This window comes from Poecilia reticulata, linkage group LG9 (assembly GCF_000633615.1).
Source record: "Poecilia reticulata strain Guanapo linkage group LG9, Guppy_female_1.0+MT, whole genome shotgun sequence".
Classification (NCBI taxonomy): domain Eukaryota; kingdom Metazoa; phylum Chordata; class Actinopteri; order Cyprinodontiformes; family Poeciliidae; genus Poecilia; species Poecilia reticulata.
This window is the reverse complement of record NC_024339.1, coordinates 12,710,166-12,725,092: the sequence shown is the minus strand read 5'-3', so window position 1 is coordinate 12,725,092 and position 14,927 is coordinate 12,710,166. Positions and strand designations below refer to the sequence as shown.

General features: G+C 37.5%; 4 protein-coding genes across 6 annotated transcripts in view; 2 read left to right on the top strand and 2 right to left on the bottom strand.

Annotated features, from left to right (window-relative positions):
- Positions 1 to 6,370, top strand: part of LOC103470640 (tripartite motif-containing protein 16-like) — an 8,862-nt gene extending 2,492 nt beyond the window's left edge. Inside the window, exon 3 of the mRNA XM_017306683.1 lies at positions 5,020 to 6,370. Within this exon, the coding sequence (XP_017162172.1) occupies positions 5,020 to 6,026 (1,007 nt within the window). The 3' untranslated portion in view covers positions 6,027 to 6,370. The remainder of the gene's footprint in view (positions 1 to 5,019) is intronic.
- LOC103469911 (RNA exonuclease 1 homolog) overlaps positions 3,385 to 14,927 on the top strand; it is a 27,960-nt gene continuing 16,417 nt past the window's right edge. Inside the window, exons 1-2 of one of the 2 annotated variants that reach the window (XM_017306682.1) lie at positions 3,385 to 3,492; positions 6,966 to 7,083. The gene's annotated coding sequence lies outside the window, so the exon portion shown is untranslated. Of the gene's footprint in view, positions 3,493 to 6,965; positions 7,084 to 14,690; positions 14,781 to 14,927 lie in introns of those variants that run through there. The other variant, XM_017306681.1, reaches the window with a different exon arrangement.
- Positions 9,173 to 12,595, bottom strand: LOC103469909 (ras-related protein Rab-27B-like). Of its 2 annotated transcripts, XM_008417965.2 has the most exons (6): positions 11,621 to 12,595; positions 10,917 to 11,101; positions 10,107 to 10,192; positions 9,924 to 10,027; positions 9,703 to 9,826; positions 9,173 to 9,504 (listed from the first exon to the last, which is right to left on the bottom strand). In XM_008417965.2, the coding sequence occupies exons 2-6, from the start codon at positions 11,067 to 11,069 to the stop codon at positions 9,315 to 9,317; spliced, it is 657 nt and encodes a 218-aa protein (XP_008416187.1). In that variant the 5' UTR covers positions 11,070 to 11,101; positions 11,621 to 12,595; the 3' UTR covers positions 9,173 to 9,314. The 2 variants fall into 2 exon arrangements, with proteins under 2 accessions (XP_008416187.1, XP_017162177.1); XM_017306688.1 differs by lacking the exon at positions 11,621 to 12,595 and having other exon boundaries at positions 10,917 to 11,614.
- poli (polymerase (DNA directed) iota) overlaps positions 12,727 to 14,927 on the bottom strand; it is a 5,858-nt gene continuing 3,657 nt past the window's right edge. Inside the window, exons 8-11 of the mRNA XM_008417967.2 lie at positions 14,658 to 14,749; positions 14,442 to 14,575; positions 13,779 to 13,999; positions 12,727 to 13,506 (exon numbers count right to left, since the gene is read on the bottom strand). Coding sequence (XP_008416189.1) covers positions 12,877 to 13,506; positions 13,779 to 13,999; positions 14,442 to 14,575; positions 14,658 to 14,749 — 1,077 coding nt within the window. The 3' untranslated portion in view covers positions 12,727 to 12,876. The remainder of the gene's footprint in view (positions 13,507 to 13,778; positions 14,000 to 14,441; positions 14,576 to 14,657; positions 14,750 to 14,927) is intronic.

The following is a 14,927-nucleotide window of genomic DNA, read 5'->3' as shown; positions in this document are numbered from 1 at the left end:
TTTGGACAAAATGATAAATCCTGGTCTTTATTTTGTTGCCCAAACAATCATCAATGTTGGTACAATAGCATCCGAACTCCCATCCCTGGTTCTGAGTTCTCCAGAGTCGGAGTTTATCTGGACCAACCAGCTGGTACTCTTTCGTTCTACAACGTCTCAGAGAACATGACTCTGATCCACAGAGTCCAGACCAGCTTCACTCAGCCGCTCTACGCTGGAATACAACTCTGGTTCAGCATCGGAGACACAGCTGAAATCTGTAAACTGAAATAATTATAGCTGTATAAGAAATTAATTCAATGAAGTTAATTGTTTTTTTTGGGGGGGTGGGGGGGGGTTGGTCTTCCTTAGATTATTTTTCTTTTAAATATCTGCTCATAAAAGTTTGAAATTTCTGTCTCTTGAGGTTTTGTAGATCAGTCACCAATCAGCAACTGATTTCAAGGTAGCAACAAATTCCCTTCAAGTTCCTAAAGTTTAAAATACTTTTAATGAGATGCCAGAGAAAGAGCAGGAGGGAATTTTCCCAGTCAAAAAGATTATAGTGTAGTATTCTACTGCCCATCCCCCACCGGTTGCTGACCAGATGTACTGCTACAGTTTTCCCTCAGACAAATTTGGCTGTTTAGAAAATATTTCTGGTTGTGAATAATTGTGTGGAAACTACAGCTCACAAGCTGAGTGGCATGTTGCAGGCTGGTTAGTGTTTGGTTATTTTGGTTTATTTTAGTCCCAGTGTTAATCTAGAAATAGCAGAACTTCCAAATTCTGCATTTTTAGTTGTCTTTATTTCAGAAGCGATTTTCTTTTCTGCTTGGTCATCCTTTGTTCAAAGGAAAGTTGGTTATTTAGGCAAGAAAAATCATTATTGGCAAAAATATGACTTGTAACATTTACTTAAGGAATACAACATTTGAATTTTATGTTGGGTTAGGGTTTTTTATTATTTAGAAATAGAAAATGTAAGACTCGGCAGCAAGTCTGAGTAATTTTGTTCAAAGTTATTTTTATTACTCCTGAACACTTACATTTTATGTTAATTTTTTTATTCTCAACTGGTATGATCCTGAAACAAGGTGACTTCTCTTCAATTATTCTCAAATTATCAGTTTTCAATACACAAGAGGGCGCTCTTATCTTAATAGTTGCTTGAAAACAAAATGTTTTAAATTCTGTTTATGTGCTGCTAAACAGCAGCTTATAGGTAGATGGAATTATTGGTTTTTACACATTTTTGAAAGTTTAACAGGTTTGTTTTGGTTTTGAAGAGTCTGCTTAAGTCCCTAAGTTATTTTTTAAACTTTAAATTCACTTTTAGCTGCTGAGTTTTAATCAATATGACCAGATCAACCTGCATGACAAGTTCACCTTTTCTTCGTAATGTGAGCTGGTTCTGAAGTCCTGAACACAGTGGGGAACAGTTTGACCCACTTGGGTCTGCATCAGAGCAAGAAGTCAATAGCCAAAAAAGATGGACTTTTTTTTTAGAGTTAACACTATAAAAAAGTGAATGTTAGTTTATTTCACCTGCTCAACTATAAACTAAGCTTGTAATACTTTCATAAAACAAATTAAATCAATCTTTGTTTTATTATAGAAAAAGAATGTACAGATTAATGGTGAAACCAAACCTTGGAAAGGAGTTTTTCATGTTTGTCTCACGAATAGAAATTGATCCAATTTGCAAATCATTTCAGACTCATTTGGGAAAAAAATATATAAGAATTTTGTTTATTTTCAGCACAAGATCAGGATATGGATCACTCTTCCTCTGAAACGCCTTCTGTATTTTATTGAGGTTATTAAATTAATTAAATGCAGATTTATGTGCATTAAAGTTGCATTTCAGTAAATGTCTATGGGTAATTGTGGTCAGATTTGCAACAAAATTAATGAAAATGTAAAAAAGCTTGGTTTGTACTAGATAAATATCTTGTTATGCCTAACTTTTTGATCTCTTCTAATTTTTGTCCTTGTAAAATAATTACTTTCTCTATCAACCACCTCTCCTCAGGGTTGAAGATTGTATTTGACGGCCACAAATAGCCCCCTATCCCCAGTTTTAAATAAAAGCGGGACAGTTACCCTCAAAATGTAGCTAAAGCTTAAAGACTATCTGAAGGTAATGAATGTTTATCTTTATATTTCAATCCTTATATTTAATCTATTTATTGTTCAAATTTAGCTGGTGTTAGTAGTTAATAGCTTGGTTTATTTGGATCAAATAAGTCGGCGTCTGTCTCGATCATCAAGATTTGAATCACATCTGATTATTTTAAATTCACCAACATAATCTCACAGCTCAAATAACCCAATCATGTTCTCCTTCCAAGCTGCAGGCTCATGGGAGTTTGCTGATGAAACTTTCCGTATTCACTTGAAAGCAACATCAGTGTAAGTGATCAAATCATCTTCCCAATACGAAGCTGAGCTAAAAACTGATGCAAACACAAGAGGGCGATGTTGTCCCGGGTAACGAGTGTAGTGGAGGTTAAAAAACTGTTAGATCACGTTAGTGCGTTGACTAAACATAAATATTTAGGTACATTATGGCGAAAACATCTGAAATTGAATGATTCTCTTTATAAAATCTGAAAAGCTGCATAATTTAATATTTTGACTTAGAAAATTCACTATTTACGAGGCTACCACTGAATTTCTTTCTTCTAATCTACGTTGTATAATTCTCTATTTTTTTCGAGCTTTAATATGAAGGGATAATTATGAACCAACTACAATAAAACAGTAGTCCAATTTAAACGGTCAAAGAATTAACAGAGCAAGACTCCTTTCAAAGTGGAAGACATTGAAGTTCCCCCTTAATAATCAGCGATAAGATGTGTGTGTGTGTTTTGTTTTGCCTTAAAAATAACAAAAAATAGCAGAACACGAAAACTCCAAACATGCCATAGTTGTTCAATCTTTAAAGGGCATGTAATATGCAAAATTCTGTTTTTGTTCCTTTTTATTCTTCCATTTGGATCTTAGCTGTTTCTAAAAACAGCACCAATGCTTCAGACATGTATTTTGTAATGAGTTAATGTGTTTCGGTGTCTGGGAAATTAACTTATGAACACCTCCGGACTGTTAAATTACAGTCGAGGGGATTATGGGGTTACCAGGAACCATAGTAAACATGCAAATGGAGATCTGTAGCGTCAAAGCTCGCTGATCTCAGGGCTTTAAAATATAAATAAATAAATGTGTGCATTCATATGTGCCACCAAAGATTATTTAGCTATTCAAAAGCACCACCAACAATTTTCTATTTTATTACTTTTGTTTTGATTGTTACGTTATGTGGTGCTGGCTCACATTCACGGAGTAATTTTGGTGCAATACCTATTAATACCAAAAGATGGCAGTAATGGCGCATGAGAGAGAAACTGACTTCCAAGCTTTATGCAGAAGAAGCGCGTAACAGAGCGTAAGACTGATGAGTCAGCAGCACAGTGCAGCCACTACTAAAGAATATGTTTTCTGTTTTCACAGGTGGGTTATTTTTTATTGACTTTTTCTAATTTTTATAATTACAGGGCCGTGTTTTGTTGACATGAATTATATTTTGAGATATGTCTGTACATGAGAAGTAAATGTTTACAGGCGCTAGCCTACGTGCTAACTAACGTTAGTGTGACCGTTAATTTCCCTGGGTCTAAAAGCTAAAAACCGTTAGCATCTTAATTGGATAAGTTAGGCTATGTTACGGTTATTTTCCCTTTGATTTTTGGATTAGAGGACAGTTACAAAGTATCTAGATGTATTCAAACACAGGTCCATTATATGTATAAAATTGGAGATGTATTTATATTAATACTGTAATGTATGTTAAGTTCATGATTGTCCATGCTGATTATGTAACAGACTGTACAAACTGTGTAATTACCAAATTACTAATCTTCATATTTGTTCATAAGCAAATATGATTAAAGAAATGCCATGCAGCATTTAAACATGTCTGTTTTGCTTTTAGTAATTTAAAACATGTTTAAATAAATACCAAGAGAAATCCAAATATTCCTAAAGCAGTGGCTCATGAATCAGCAAATGATTGATTTAATAAGACAGACTAGGAAAACTGAATTAAAGGAAAGACAACGATTGGATACTAAAGTTTTGTTGTAAAAAGGGTTCAACGTTGTTTCTCTGTCAAACTGCATTGATTTCTCCTCCCTCATGTTCCTCCTCTCAAACAGAGTCACTCTCAACAGATTTCCTTCTTCCCTCACAGCCAGAGACAATTTGTCAGCCTATAGTGCTGACACGCCTTCACTGCACAAACTCATCACGTGTAGAGCAGAGATCAGGGTGGTTTCATTTCTCTGAAAGTGAAACTTAAACCGTCTCTGAGAGAAGAAATGGCGCAGAAAGGAGTCCAGCTGGACCGAGAGAGTTTCTCCTGTTCAATCTGTCTGGATCTACTGAAGGATCCGGTGACGATTCCCTGCGGACACAGCTACTGCTTGAAGTGTATCGAAAACATCTGGGATGAAAAGAACAAGAAAGGTGACTACAGCTGTCCTCAGTGCAGGCAGACCTTCACACCAAGGCCTGTCCTGGTGAAAAACATCATGTTTGCAGCTTTAATTGAGCAGCTGAAGCTAACTGGACTTGGAGCTTCTCTTACTGATCAGAGTTATTCTGCACCTGAAGATGTGGCCTGTGATATTTGTACTGGGAGGAAACTAAAAGCTATAAAGTCGTGTTTGATGTGTTTGGTGTCTTATTGTGAGAAGCACCTGCAGCCTCATTACGATGTGGCTCAGTTAAAGAAGCACCGGCTGGTGCAGCCCTCCAAGCAGCTCCATGACAGCATCTGCTCCCATCACGATGAGGTGATGAAGATGTTCTGCCGCACCGACCAGCAGACCATCTGTTACGTCTGCATGGTGGATGAACATAAAGGTCACGACGTGGTTTCAGTTGCGGCAGAGAGGAAGGAGAAGCAGAAAGATCTGGAGGTGAAGAGAGGAGAAATCCAGCAGACAATCCAAGATGGAGAGAGAGACATGAAGCTACTTCAGCAGGAAGTGGACGCCATTAAAGTTTCGGCTGATAAAGCAGTGAAGGAAAATGAGAAAATCTTGACTGAGGTAGTTTGTCTTATCCAGAAAAGAATCTCTGAATTGAAGCAGCAGATCAGATCTCAGCAGGAAACCGAGGTGAGTCGAGTCAGAGATCTTCAGGAGAAGCTGGAGCAGGAGATCACTGTGCTGAAGAGGAAAGACGCTGAGCTGGAACACCTCTCATACACAGAGGATGACATCCAGTTTCTGCAGAAATACCCCTCACTGTCTGCTGTTAGTGAGWCCAAACACTCATCCAGCATCAATGTTCGTCCTCTGAGGTACTTTGAAGATGTGACAGCAGCCGTGTCAAAGCTGAGAGATGAACTGCAGGACATCCTGAAGGAGAAATGGACAAACATCTCACTGAAAGTCCCTGAGGTGGATRTTCTACTGTCAGAACCAGAACCAAGGACCAGAGATGACTTCCTAMRATATTCACAGGAAATCACCTTGGATCCAAACACAGCTCAGATGAACCTCCTGCTGTCTGAGGGGAACAGGAAGGTGACCCTAATGAAACAAAGTCAGTTCTATCCCGATCACCCAGAGAGGTTGTCAGTTAAGTTCCAGATCCTGAGTAAACAGAGTTTGTCTCGGCGATGTTACTGGGAGGTGCAGTGGGGAGGACAAGGAGGACGAGGAAGTTATGTGGCGGTCGCATACAAGGATGTCTATAAAACAGGATTTGGACAAAATGATAAATCCTGGTCTTTATTTTGTTGCCCAAACAATCACCAATTTTTGCACAACAGCATCCAAACTCCCATCCCTGGTTCTGAGTTCTCCAGAGTTGGGGTTTACCTGGACCAACCAGCTGGTACTCTGTCGTTCTACAACGTCTCAGAGAACATGACTCTGATCCACAGAGTCCAGACCAGCTTCACTCAGCCGCTCTACGCTGGAATACAACTGTACTTCCGGTTTGGAGACACAGCCGAGATCTGTAAACTGAAATAATTACAGCTGTATAAGAAATTAATTTAATGAAGTTAATTATGGTTTCTTTGTTGCTCTTCCTTTCCTTTGATTGATTTTTTTTTTACAAGTGTGCATTATTTTCTACATTAAATTTAGTAAATGAAACTCCTGTCTAGTTATTTAACAACATAATAAAATTAGTTATCAGTGGTAACATCTTTGTAAATAACCTTAGTTCACTGTTTAATTACCAGGATTGAACTGAAATCCATGCAGCTGATTCTGAATCTGTCTTGTGAAATGGATTGAATTGACTGTAAATGTATAAACTGGAAGTGACCCTACATGACATTTGTCAATTATATAAACAAACTAAATTGAAACTGCATCTTTGTATGAATATTGATTCAAATATATTTTTCATCATTGTGTTTGGTCTTCTGAGAAACTTTAAGATGGAGGCATGATCAATGATATGTTATCTGTCATTCAGGAAATATCCATAATCTATCAAACTATGAATTTATAATATTCCTTTAATTATTCACTTTGATAAAATACATTATAATTCTGTATATTTTGTCAAACAGCACCTCTAATGGACATTAGTACAATTCTTTACTGTTCAATTACTATAAGATTATATTTATTTCTTTAAGCATTAATCAACTCTTACAGCCTCCCCAAAAATAAGAAACAAGTCCATCATAGAAATTAACCTGCATTTGCATTTGGGCCTAATTATACTATTTTAAATCATGTTTCATTTATTCCAACACTCCTGGAAAAAAACAGGTTGGTAGGTTTTTGAAGCAAAAATTAACCAACGGATGCAATATTGATTAACTGACATTTACTGACTTCAGTGTTTTTCTTTAAATGTGTATGAAGTCCCATATTCTGGGCACACACAGACACACGCACTGATACCTAAAGGCAATTATGAGCAATCAGTCACCCTGGTATTGATGTTTTTAGACTGTAAGAAGAAGCTGGATTACCTGGAGAGAACCCACGAATACATGGGAGGAATATGCAAACTTTGTGCAGAAAGAGCCGAGGCCGGGGTTTGAGTCCAGGAACATCTTGTTACAAGGTAAAAACACAAGCTATTGATCCACAGGGCAGATGAATAAATATAAATTAAAACTAAACTGTAAGGGGCATAAATAAGTTTAACTGTAACGGTATGCCTTTTTTTGTGCTATTTTTATCAGATAGTTCAGATTGATATGAGCTGAGGAGTTTGACTCAGAAATATATATATATCTGATAAACAGATATAATACTTATTGTTGGTTAGTTGTAGTTTAGAAAAGGTTTATGTTAAAAGCAATAATTGTTGCTCCTTTAATTTCCCCACAAATGCTGCGTATGGTTGCATTGATGCCATCTGCTGGATCACTTTCGACACCGCTCTGTAACACAAACATCTATTAGATCATTACAAAAAGAAAAGAAAAAAATACTTTTTTTTATAATACTTAGCAATTTCATAAACATAAAGTATTTTATTCATTGTATTTGTATGTTCAGTACATGCCTATGGGTCCAGGTCCATCACCACTTGTGACAATAATATTTTTATAAGAATGTTTTCCAAATGGAAAGGAAAATATGAAAGGTTGCATTTTTATCAGTAAAACCTAAAAACAAAACAAAAAAATGAAACCTTCAGTTAATATTATGACTGTAAAATCAGTTTATTGTTGCTGACTGAATGTTTAACTTTTTTTTTCCTATGCTTTTAACATTAAATTACATCTTACACAGATTACAACAAATAACAAATGTGACTTTTCCAATTATAATGATGAGGTGTATTTTATTTTTTAATTATGGACCAGTTATGACAGACATCCGAACTAAGAATGCAGAAAACAAAAAAAACTGAGTCATTTAATTTTCATTGAGACACTTCCAGCAGATGTGATATGCATCATTTGTTACAACACTGCTGTGTAATAACTCAGTTAATTTTTAAGCAGAAAATACATGTCAGCTGTATTTTCTCAATGTGAAATAAAGAAACAACTGTGAACAAGGTTCTGATCGAGCTTGATCCACTTTCCTCCCCAAATTTACTTCCACTTAAAACCATGATACTTTTTAAAAAAACTTCTAGAATTATTTCTTGATTATTTTGGCAGAATGACCGGTTATGATTATTGCAAGCAACAATCTTAGAATGCGGAACATTCTAAGATTCTCATAAGGGGAAAATCTAGACAAAAAATTGTGCCATGGAAACTTGGCTTAAGTAATCTAACTGAAATACAGGGTATTAGTCCCTGACTGACCTGTTTTAAAGGTCAAATGCAAAATGCAGTGTTTGTTCTTCTATTTGGGTCTCAACTGCTTCTAAAAACAGACCAAGTGCTTAAAAACGACAACTCCCAGTCGTTTCTGTGTTTTTTGGTAAGCCATTTAAAAACCTCTTGATTGTGGAGTTACATTCCACAGGCACTGCACCGTTGCCTAGCAACCCCAGCAAAGCCCAGCCTGTAACCTAGCAACCTAAGTGGAGCTCCAGCACATGCAGTAAAATGGCTGCTGGAAAAGACAAGTGTTTTGTTGTTGACTTACTATCTAAAAGCGTTTTTTCAAAAATGTACGGCTGTATAATTGCAGATCTGTTTGCACCATTTATTTGTATTTAAAGTGACAAGAGGCCCTAAAACAACTCATTCTGGAAAGAGCTGAAAATAGTCAGAAGTGAACAGACTAAAATGTCATCATCTGAGAATCTAAAAATGATTTTGTGCAAAAAATGTTATGAACATGTTTTGTATAGACTATAGACGTATCCTAACCTGTTGAAGGAAGCTTGAAGGGTCACCTTTAAACAAACAAATAGACATAGCATATGTACTTGCAAGATTTATGTGATGAGAAATAATGTAAAAAAAAAAAATATTAAGAAAATACTATTATGAGTATAATATTAATACTTTTAAGAATTTATAAAATTACTCACAGAAATCAATAAAAATAATAGCACTTTGTAAACTAGCTAAGTTTCTTTGTATAAATTCACTTTGTGCCTTTGAAATTCTCAAACATTTGTTTTCATTTGCATTTTCTAATCAGGTAAGACTAATGAAGAAGTTTGTTTATATATATATATATTAAGTTCATAACTATATACTTTATTGCTTCTTTGTTTTGAAAACAAACTAGAAGGACAAACTGACAAAAGTAGTTTATTCTGTTCTTGACACAACAAGAGAAACCAAAAGAAATATGGGAGATTCCAATAAATCTTTGTCTAAATACCATTTTTTAAAGTCTGTTTCTCTTACGTTGTTGGTGCTGCTGCTGGGAACATTAACAAGAGCACCACCTCCTGACGGGGGCCTCCTCCACCTCATGGCTGGCCGTAGGGCTGCCGTTGGGTTCAGAGCCGGGGGCCCCATACGTGCTCTGCTCCATCCTCTTCATCACTAGGTTCAGCAGGGTGAGCACAGCGGCATCCACATTCACTCCTGACACAGCGCTCGTCTCAAAGTAGGGGACGCTGAGGGAAACAGAAACATTTCACAAAACTGTACAAGATGCAGCATCTTCAAATCAGTTCATGAGATCGACAAATATTTTTATCTTTACATTTTATTTTGCTTAAATGTCTTTAAAAGGATATCTCAGGAAAACAATCCTATCAACAGATAAAAGGCCAATCTTCCTTATTGATAAAAACTGGTCAGTTTCCACTCACCCGTATCTGTCAGCCATCTCTCTGGCCAGTTTGGCGTTCACGTTCCTCGTGTCTCTGATGTCTGCCTTAGTGCCCACCAGCACCACATCTGGGTTATCGCAGTATGCGTTGGCCTGAAGCTGACCTGCACAAACACAAGGGAAACTGCTTCAACTAACCTGAAACCACGAATCAACCAGGCTTAGAAATCAACAGGAGGGAAACGAGAAGACACAACATACTCATCCAGTTCCTGACGTTAACAAAACTTTGCTGATTGGTCAAGTCGAACATTAACAGGAAGCCCATTGCATCTCGGAAGAAAGCCGTTGTTAGGCTGCGAAACCTTGGAATGAAGGATATTTACCCATTCTAGTAAAGAGCATCTTCTTAACACACATCAATGTCAAAAATGTCAAACTTACCTCTCCTGACCCGCTGTGTCCCAGAGCTGGAGGTGGACTCTGAAGTTCCTCTCACTCGTCCCATCAGCACCGGTTCCCGTGTAAACCTGAACCAAACAACTCCATCGTCATTTACTTGGAAAACCAGGACAGCTTTGTTTCAATCAGGATGAAAAAAAAAGTCATTAGGGGCGATCCTCAAGGCTCTAACTTTGTTATCTTTATTCTCCACCTAGGTCAGATTATATAATTTCAACATACGTTATGCTGATGTTACCAAACTTTAGGTTTCTTTCACCAAATTACCAACGTCCCTTAGAATCAACAATAAACCTTAACATATTTAACATTGGTTCACTCCAAGGACATGTGATCTAGTCAGCCATGTTCAGTGTTATCAACATTCAATTCAATTGAAAAATACTTTATTGATCCCAAAGGGAAATTAAATGTTATTGTAACTCATTTAATTAAAGAGTTGTTGTAGATGGTAATGGCTGTGGGCAGAAGTCTCTGACTGTTTGACCATCACAGTTCTTCTGATGGTCAAACTCTTGTTTCATTTTAAATGCAGTAATATCTTAAAACATGATACATTTTAATGTAGAGCATCAATTTAACATATGATGTAGAAATTCTAGGGATATATTACAAACAGTTTAAATCAGATATTTACATACACTGAATAAAAACACAAATCAGACCAAAATGTTCTTGTTTTAGCTTAGTTAGAATGACCAAAATGATTTATCTTGGCATGTTTTTGTTTCATATTGAACTTGTTTATATAATGGAAGGAGTTTAGCTAGTTTTATCTTCCCCAGCACTCACCACTCTCTTTTCCCTGAAGTCAATTCCCACCGTGGTCGTGAACTTCCTGTTGAACTTGCCATCCGTGTACCTGTAGAGGAAGGTGGTCTTTCCCACGCCTGAGTCGCCGAGTGCCAGCAGTTTGATCAGATAGTCATAGTCCCAGTCCACCATTGTGCTGCTTGGTTGAACCTGCGAACGACTCTCTGCGGATTTTTATGGGAGTTCAGACACATTAGAGTGATTTTCAGTAAATCCTGACAGGGCGAGTTAAATTCTTCCATCAAAGCTACTGTTTTCCTTCTGCATGACCATCAGAGAGGCTTAACAGCACATAATAACTCCCTGATCACAGAAGGACAAGCACATGACTGGGGCTGGATTCCACATGAGCAGTCAAATGCCTCTGGAGTTTTTCCTGAATTCGCTCAGCAAAATAAGAATCCTTTCATTGACTTAGAGAGCTACGCCGCTGAGGTCATCGTTATGAGATGTGGCGCTGACTAGGAGCAGCCTGACAATCAAAAACTGAGTGGATTTCATTTAAAAATGATAAACAGTCAATTACTATTGCTAATGTAGGTATCGTAATACTTTAAGGTGATTGAAAATTCAACCAAACAGCAGTAAGTAGCATTTCTGTGAAACTGACAGATTATTTAAAGAATGAAGCAGATTTAGTTTCCTAAAATTCTCAGCACTATTGAATGTGACAGGAATCTTACCGATCTATCTGCTGGAAGCACAAACATCCAATCAGAAGCCGTTCACCACTTTATGAAATAAAACTATTAGCTGTCATGAAGTGAAGGCACATTGCAGACCCTGAACCTTTTCTCTCGCCTCACATGTGATCCGGGGAGGAGTTTCCAGCCTGAGATCTGGGCGGAGCCGCGCTTACAGCCTGTTTACTGCTGGTTCTCGTGAAGGAAAGGAGGGTTGGGAGGGGAAGAAAAGTCAGAAAATTCTACTAATAATGTGCCGCCTTGGATTTTAGTTTTAAAAAACATCCCAGTGAGGAATATGGCCCACTTTACAGACTGTGTAATCCTGCTTCTCTTAATATTCTACAAAAACAACAAAATTTAAAGCTGACCTAAAATTCTTTCTTTATATGGTCTATAGAAAACATGTTATTTACATTTTTACACAAAATTGTTCTTAGTTCATTTTAGTCTGGTCAGTTCTGCCTATCTTGAGCTTTCAGAATCAGATGTTTTAGAGCCTCTTGTCACTTGAAATCCAAATAAGCTGCTGTTGGTCACGCCTCCCAACTCAATGTTTACACTCACCTGAAAATGGCTGCAAATAAATGCGCAATTACACAACTGTATATCCTTGAAAAGCAGAAGTAGAGCCTTCTGCACAACCAACAAGAATACAGCAAGTTGTTTCTAAATGTCTTTTCCAGCAGCCATTGTACAGTGTGCATACATCTGTAAAACCAGCTCCACATGTTGGCGCACCACCTGGGTCGCTAGGTGACAGGTTGGGCTTTGCTCGGGTTGCTAGGTAACGGCGCAGTGTGACTCAACAATAGGGACGCTTTGAAACGGGTCGTTTTCTACACATCAAAAAACTTATTGCCAAAAACCGTTTTTTGAAAACAGTTTTTGGCCGTTTTCAAAAAACGGCCAAAAGCTAATAAAATAACTAATAATTTTAGTTATTTTGGGTGGAGGGGTGTTTTCTTTTTTTAAGCACATGAATTGTTTCTAGAAGCAGCTGAGACCCAAATGGAATTACAAAAACATTGCAAAACATGAATTTTGCATAATAGTTTGCATTTTAAACCATTTTTTTCTATTAAAATAAAGTCATTTATTGAACATAAGGCTCCATAACATTACTTTTAATTTGCTGTAGCGACACTGAAAATCAACGAGCAGTGAGAGGTTTCTTTTATTTTCCTAGAACCTAGAAGCGAGAACAGTAACTCTTTAGAGAAACAAAGTCCTCATTATGACCCAACTGTTTTTCTCTAACAGGGTTTAAAATACTTGTGCAGATTATTCGACTGGCTGCTCCTTCCTTCAGCCTTTCTGTCTTTGCCTTTGGAGATGGAGCCTTTTCCTGTTTTCCTGGATGACGGAGTCTTCAGAACCGGGTTCTGCTGCTTCCATTCAGACATGAGCTCCTTCTGGACGTCCGGGGGAAGTTCAGAAAACACCTCAGGGTCCACGTTTCCCGGGATGTTACAGTCAGATGACCGGGGGAGCCATAATTTGTCCTGCTCCATGGCGTTTTCTTCAGTAATTACTCTCATTCCTGCCGGCTGCTGGTGATTCATTCTGGACCAGTCTGCTTTCATCGATGAATCGTTTTCTGGAGGCTCGTGTTTCGACATGTGGCTTTGCAGGGAGTTCAGATAATCAGGAGATAAAAGTTCCTTCTGGATTTCTTCTGGAAGGAGCCTGAACACCTCCGGGTCAACGTGCGGTGGCGGTTTGGTTTTGTCCGAATTTATTCCCTCTGTGCTGCAGGACGCTTCATAGTTTTCCTCTGATTGTTCAGAGTTACAAGTCATTTGACCTTTTGGTGGAACATTTCTGCTGCATTCACTGATCTGATGGTCCAAAAGGCAACTGTCAGCATTCTGGGCTGAATTATTCTGCAGGAACAAAACAGCAGAAGAAAAGCTTTAATGATCTAATAAATTACTAACAACAGAGCAACAATGCACAAGATACACAAAACTAGATCAGTTAGATTAGCATATTATAGAAATTTGATTAAAGTAAATGAGTCAATTTCATAGTTAACAGATAATTATTTTGTTAGCTTTGATGAAAAACAATATTGATCTTTTATTTTTCTGCTCAAATAGAAAAAAAAATCATTATTTTTTAATTCATAAAAAGTTGCATTAAAGCCCATGATTACCTGGTTTTGTATGGACAATATCTGGGTTTTCCTGGGTGATGCGTTGTGCGTGAAGAATGACGTGATGGCACCCTTTCCGCTCGCAGCCGGCCCTCTGCTCTGCAGGTTACTGAAGCAGACGTTGATGAGTGTGAGGTGAAATGCCGTGCTGCAGTCCACCATCTTATGGAAGAGCTTCACAGCCAACAGGACCAGCTGTGACACGGCGTCTTCAATGTTCCCTGGGGATAATTGATCATTTTGAATTTTCCCCAAAATGAAAGGAAAAATAGAATATCTCCATTTATGCAACTAAGCTTACGCCTCAAAGCTTATCTGATTTTTATAAAACTAAGTTCAAAGTGCATCAAGTTCACTTTTGGGGCTTTACATGTCGAAAAACTAAGAGATTTTATTTTTAATGCATATAATGAACCTAAAAATGATTTAATTTGGCAATAATAACTGAAAGAATTTCGACGCATGGAGAATTTTTGCATCAAGTTTGTGGAAACAAAGAAAGTTATTACGCTCATCATTTACAATCAAAAACTAAACCAAAACCTGAAAATGTTACTAAACATATAGTTCAAATTTGCACATGTATAAACGGACAACCATTATGTCCTTTTGGGCATTCTTCAAAGCAATATTAATGTTTCATTTCCTGTAACTTCAGCCTACCAGAGACGATCTTCTGTCCGACGCCGCCTGGGATTGGGCCCTGGCGGCTCTCCCTGCTGAACCACTTGTTGGTCGCTGAGTATCTTCGTATTGTGAGCCTGAAGGTTTGAGGCTGACGGCCATCTTTGTGCATCCTGGTTTTTACAAGCAAAACACAATTTTAAAAGAAAAATTATGTTTAATTCCAGAAACACGCGGATTTAGTGATGACCCGACCTTTCCACCAGACTGCCAAGCAGCTCCTGGATCTTTGCCATGACTTCCTTCACTGAACACATTTTCCTAAAGGAGTCTTCATCACTGAGAGACTGGAACATAAAGAGGACAACAATGTGGCCAGTAAATACACCAACATTCACTTATAATAACATATAATCATAATACTGGAGTTTGCAAACATCACACTTTCTGTATGGAATTCTTAGTGATAAAACAAATGAGTTTGAAAGGACAAAAGTATTTAGATTTGAGTGTGAATATTTTATA

Coding starts and splice junctions, on each gene's coding strand:
- LOC103469909 (XM_008417965.2), bottom strand. CDS start 11,069: ATGGTGGACTGGGACTATGACTATCTGATCAAACTGCTGGCACTCGGC. Junction 9,827..9,923: donor TAACGTCAGGAACTGGATGA/GTATGTTGTGTC, acceptor GTGTTTGTGCAG/GTCAGCTTCAGGCCAACGCA. Junction 9,505..9,702: donor GAGATGGCTGACAGATACGG/GTGAGTGGAAAC, acceptor TGTTTCCCTCAG/CGTCCCCTACTTTGAGACGA.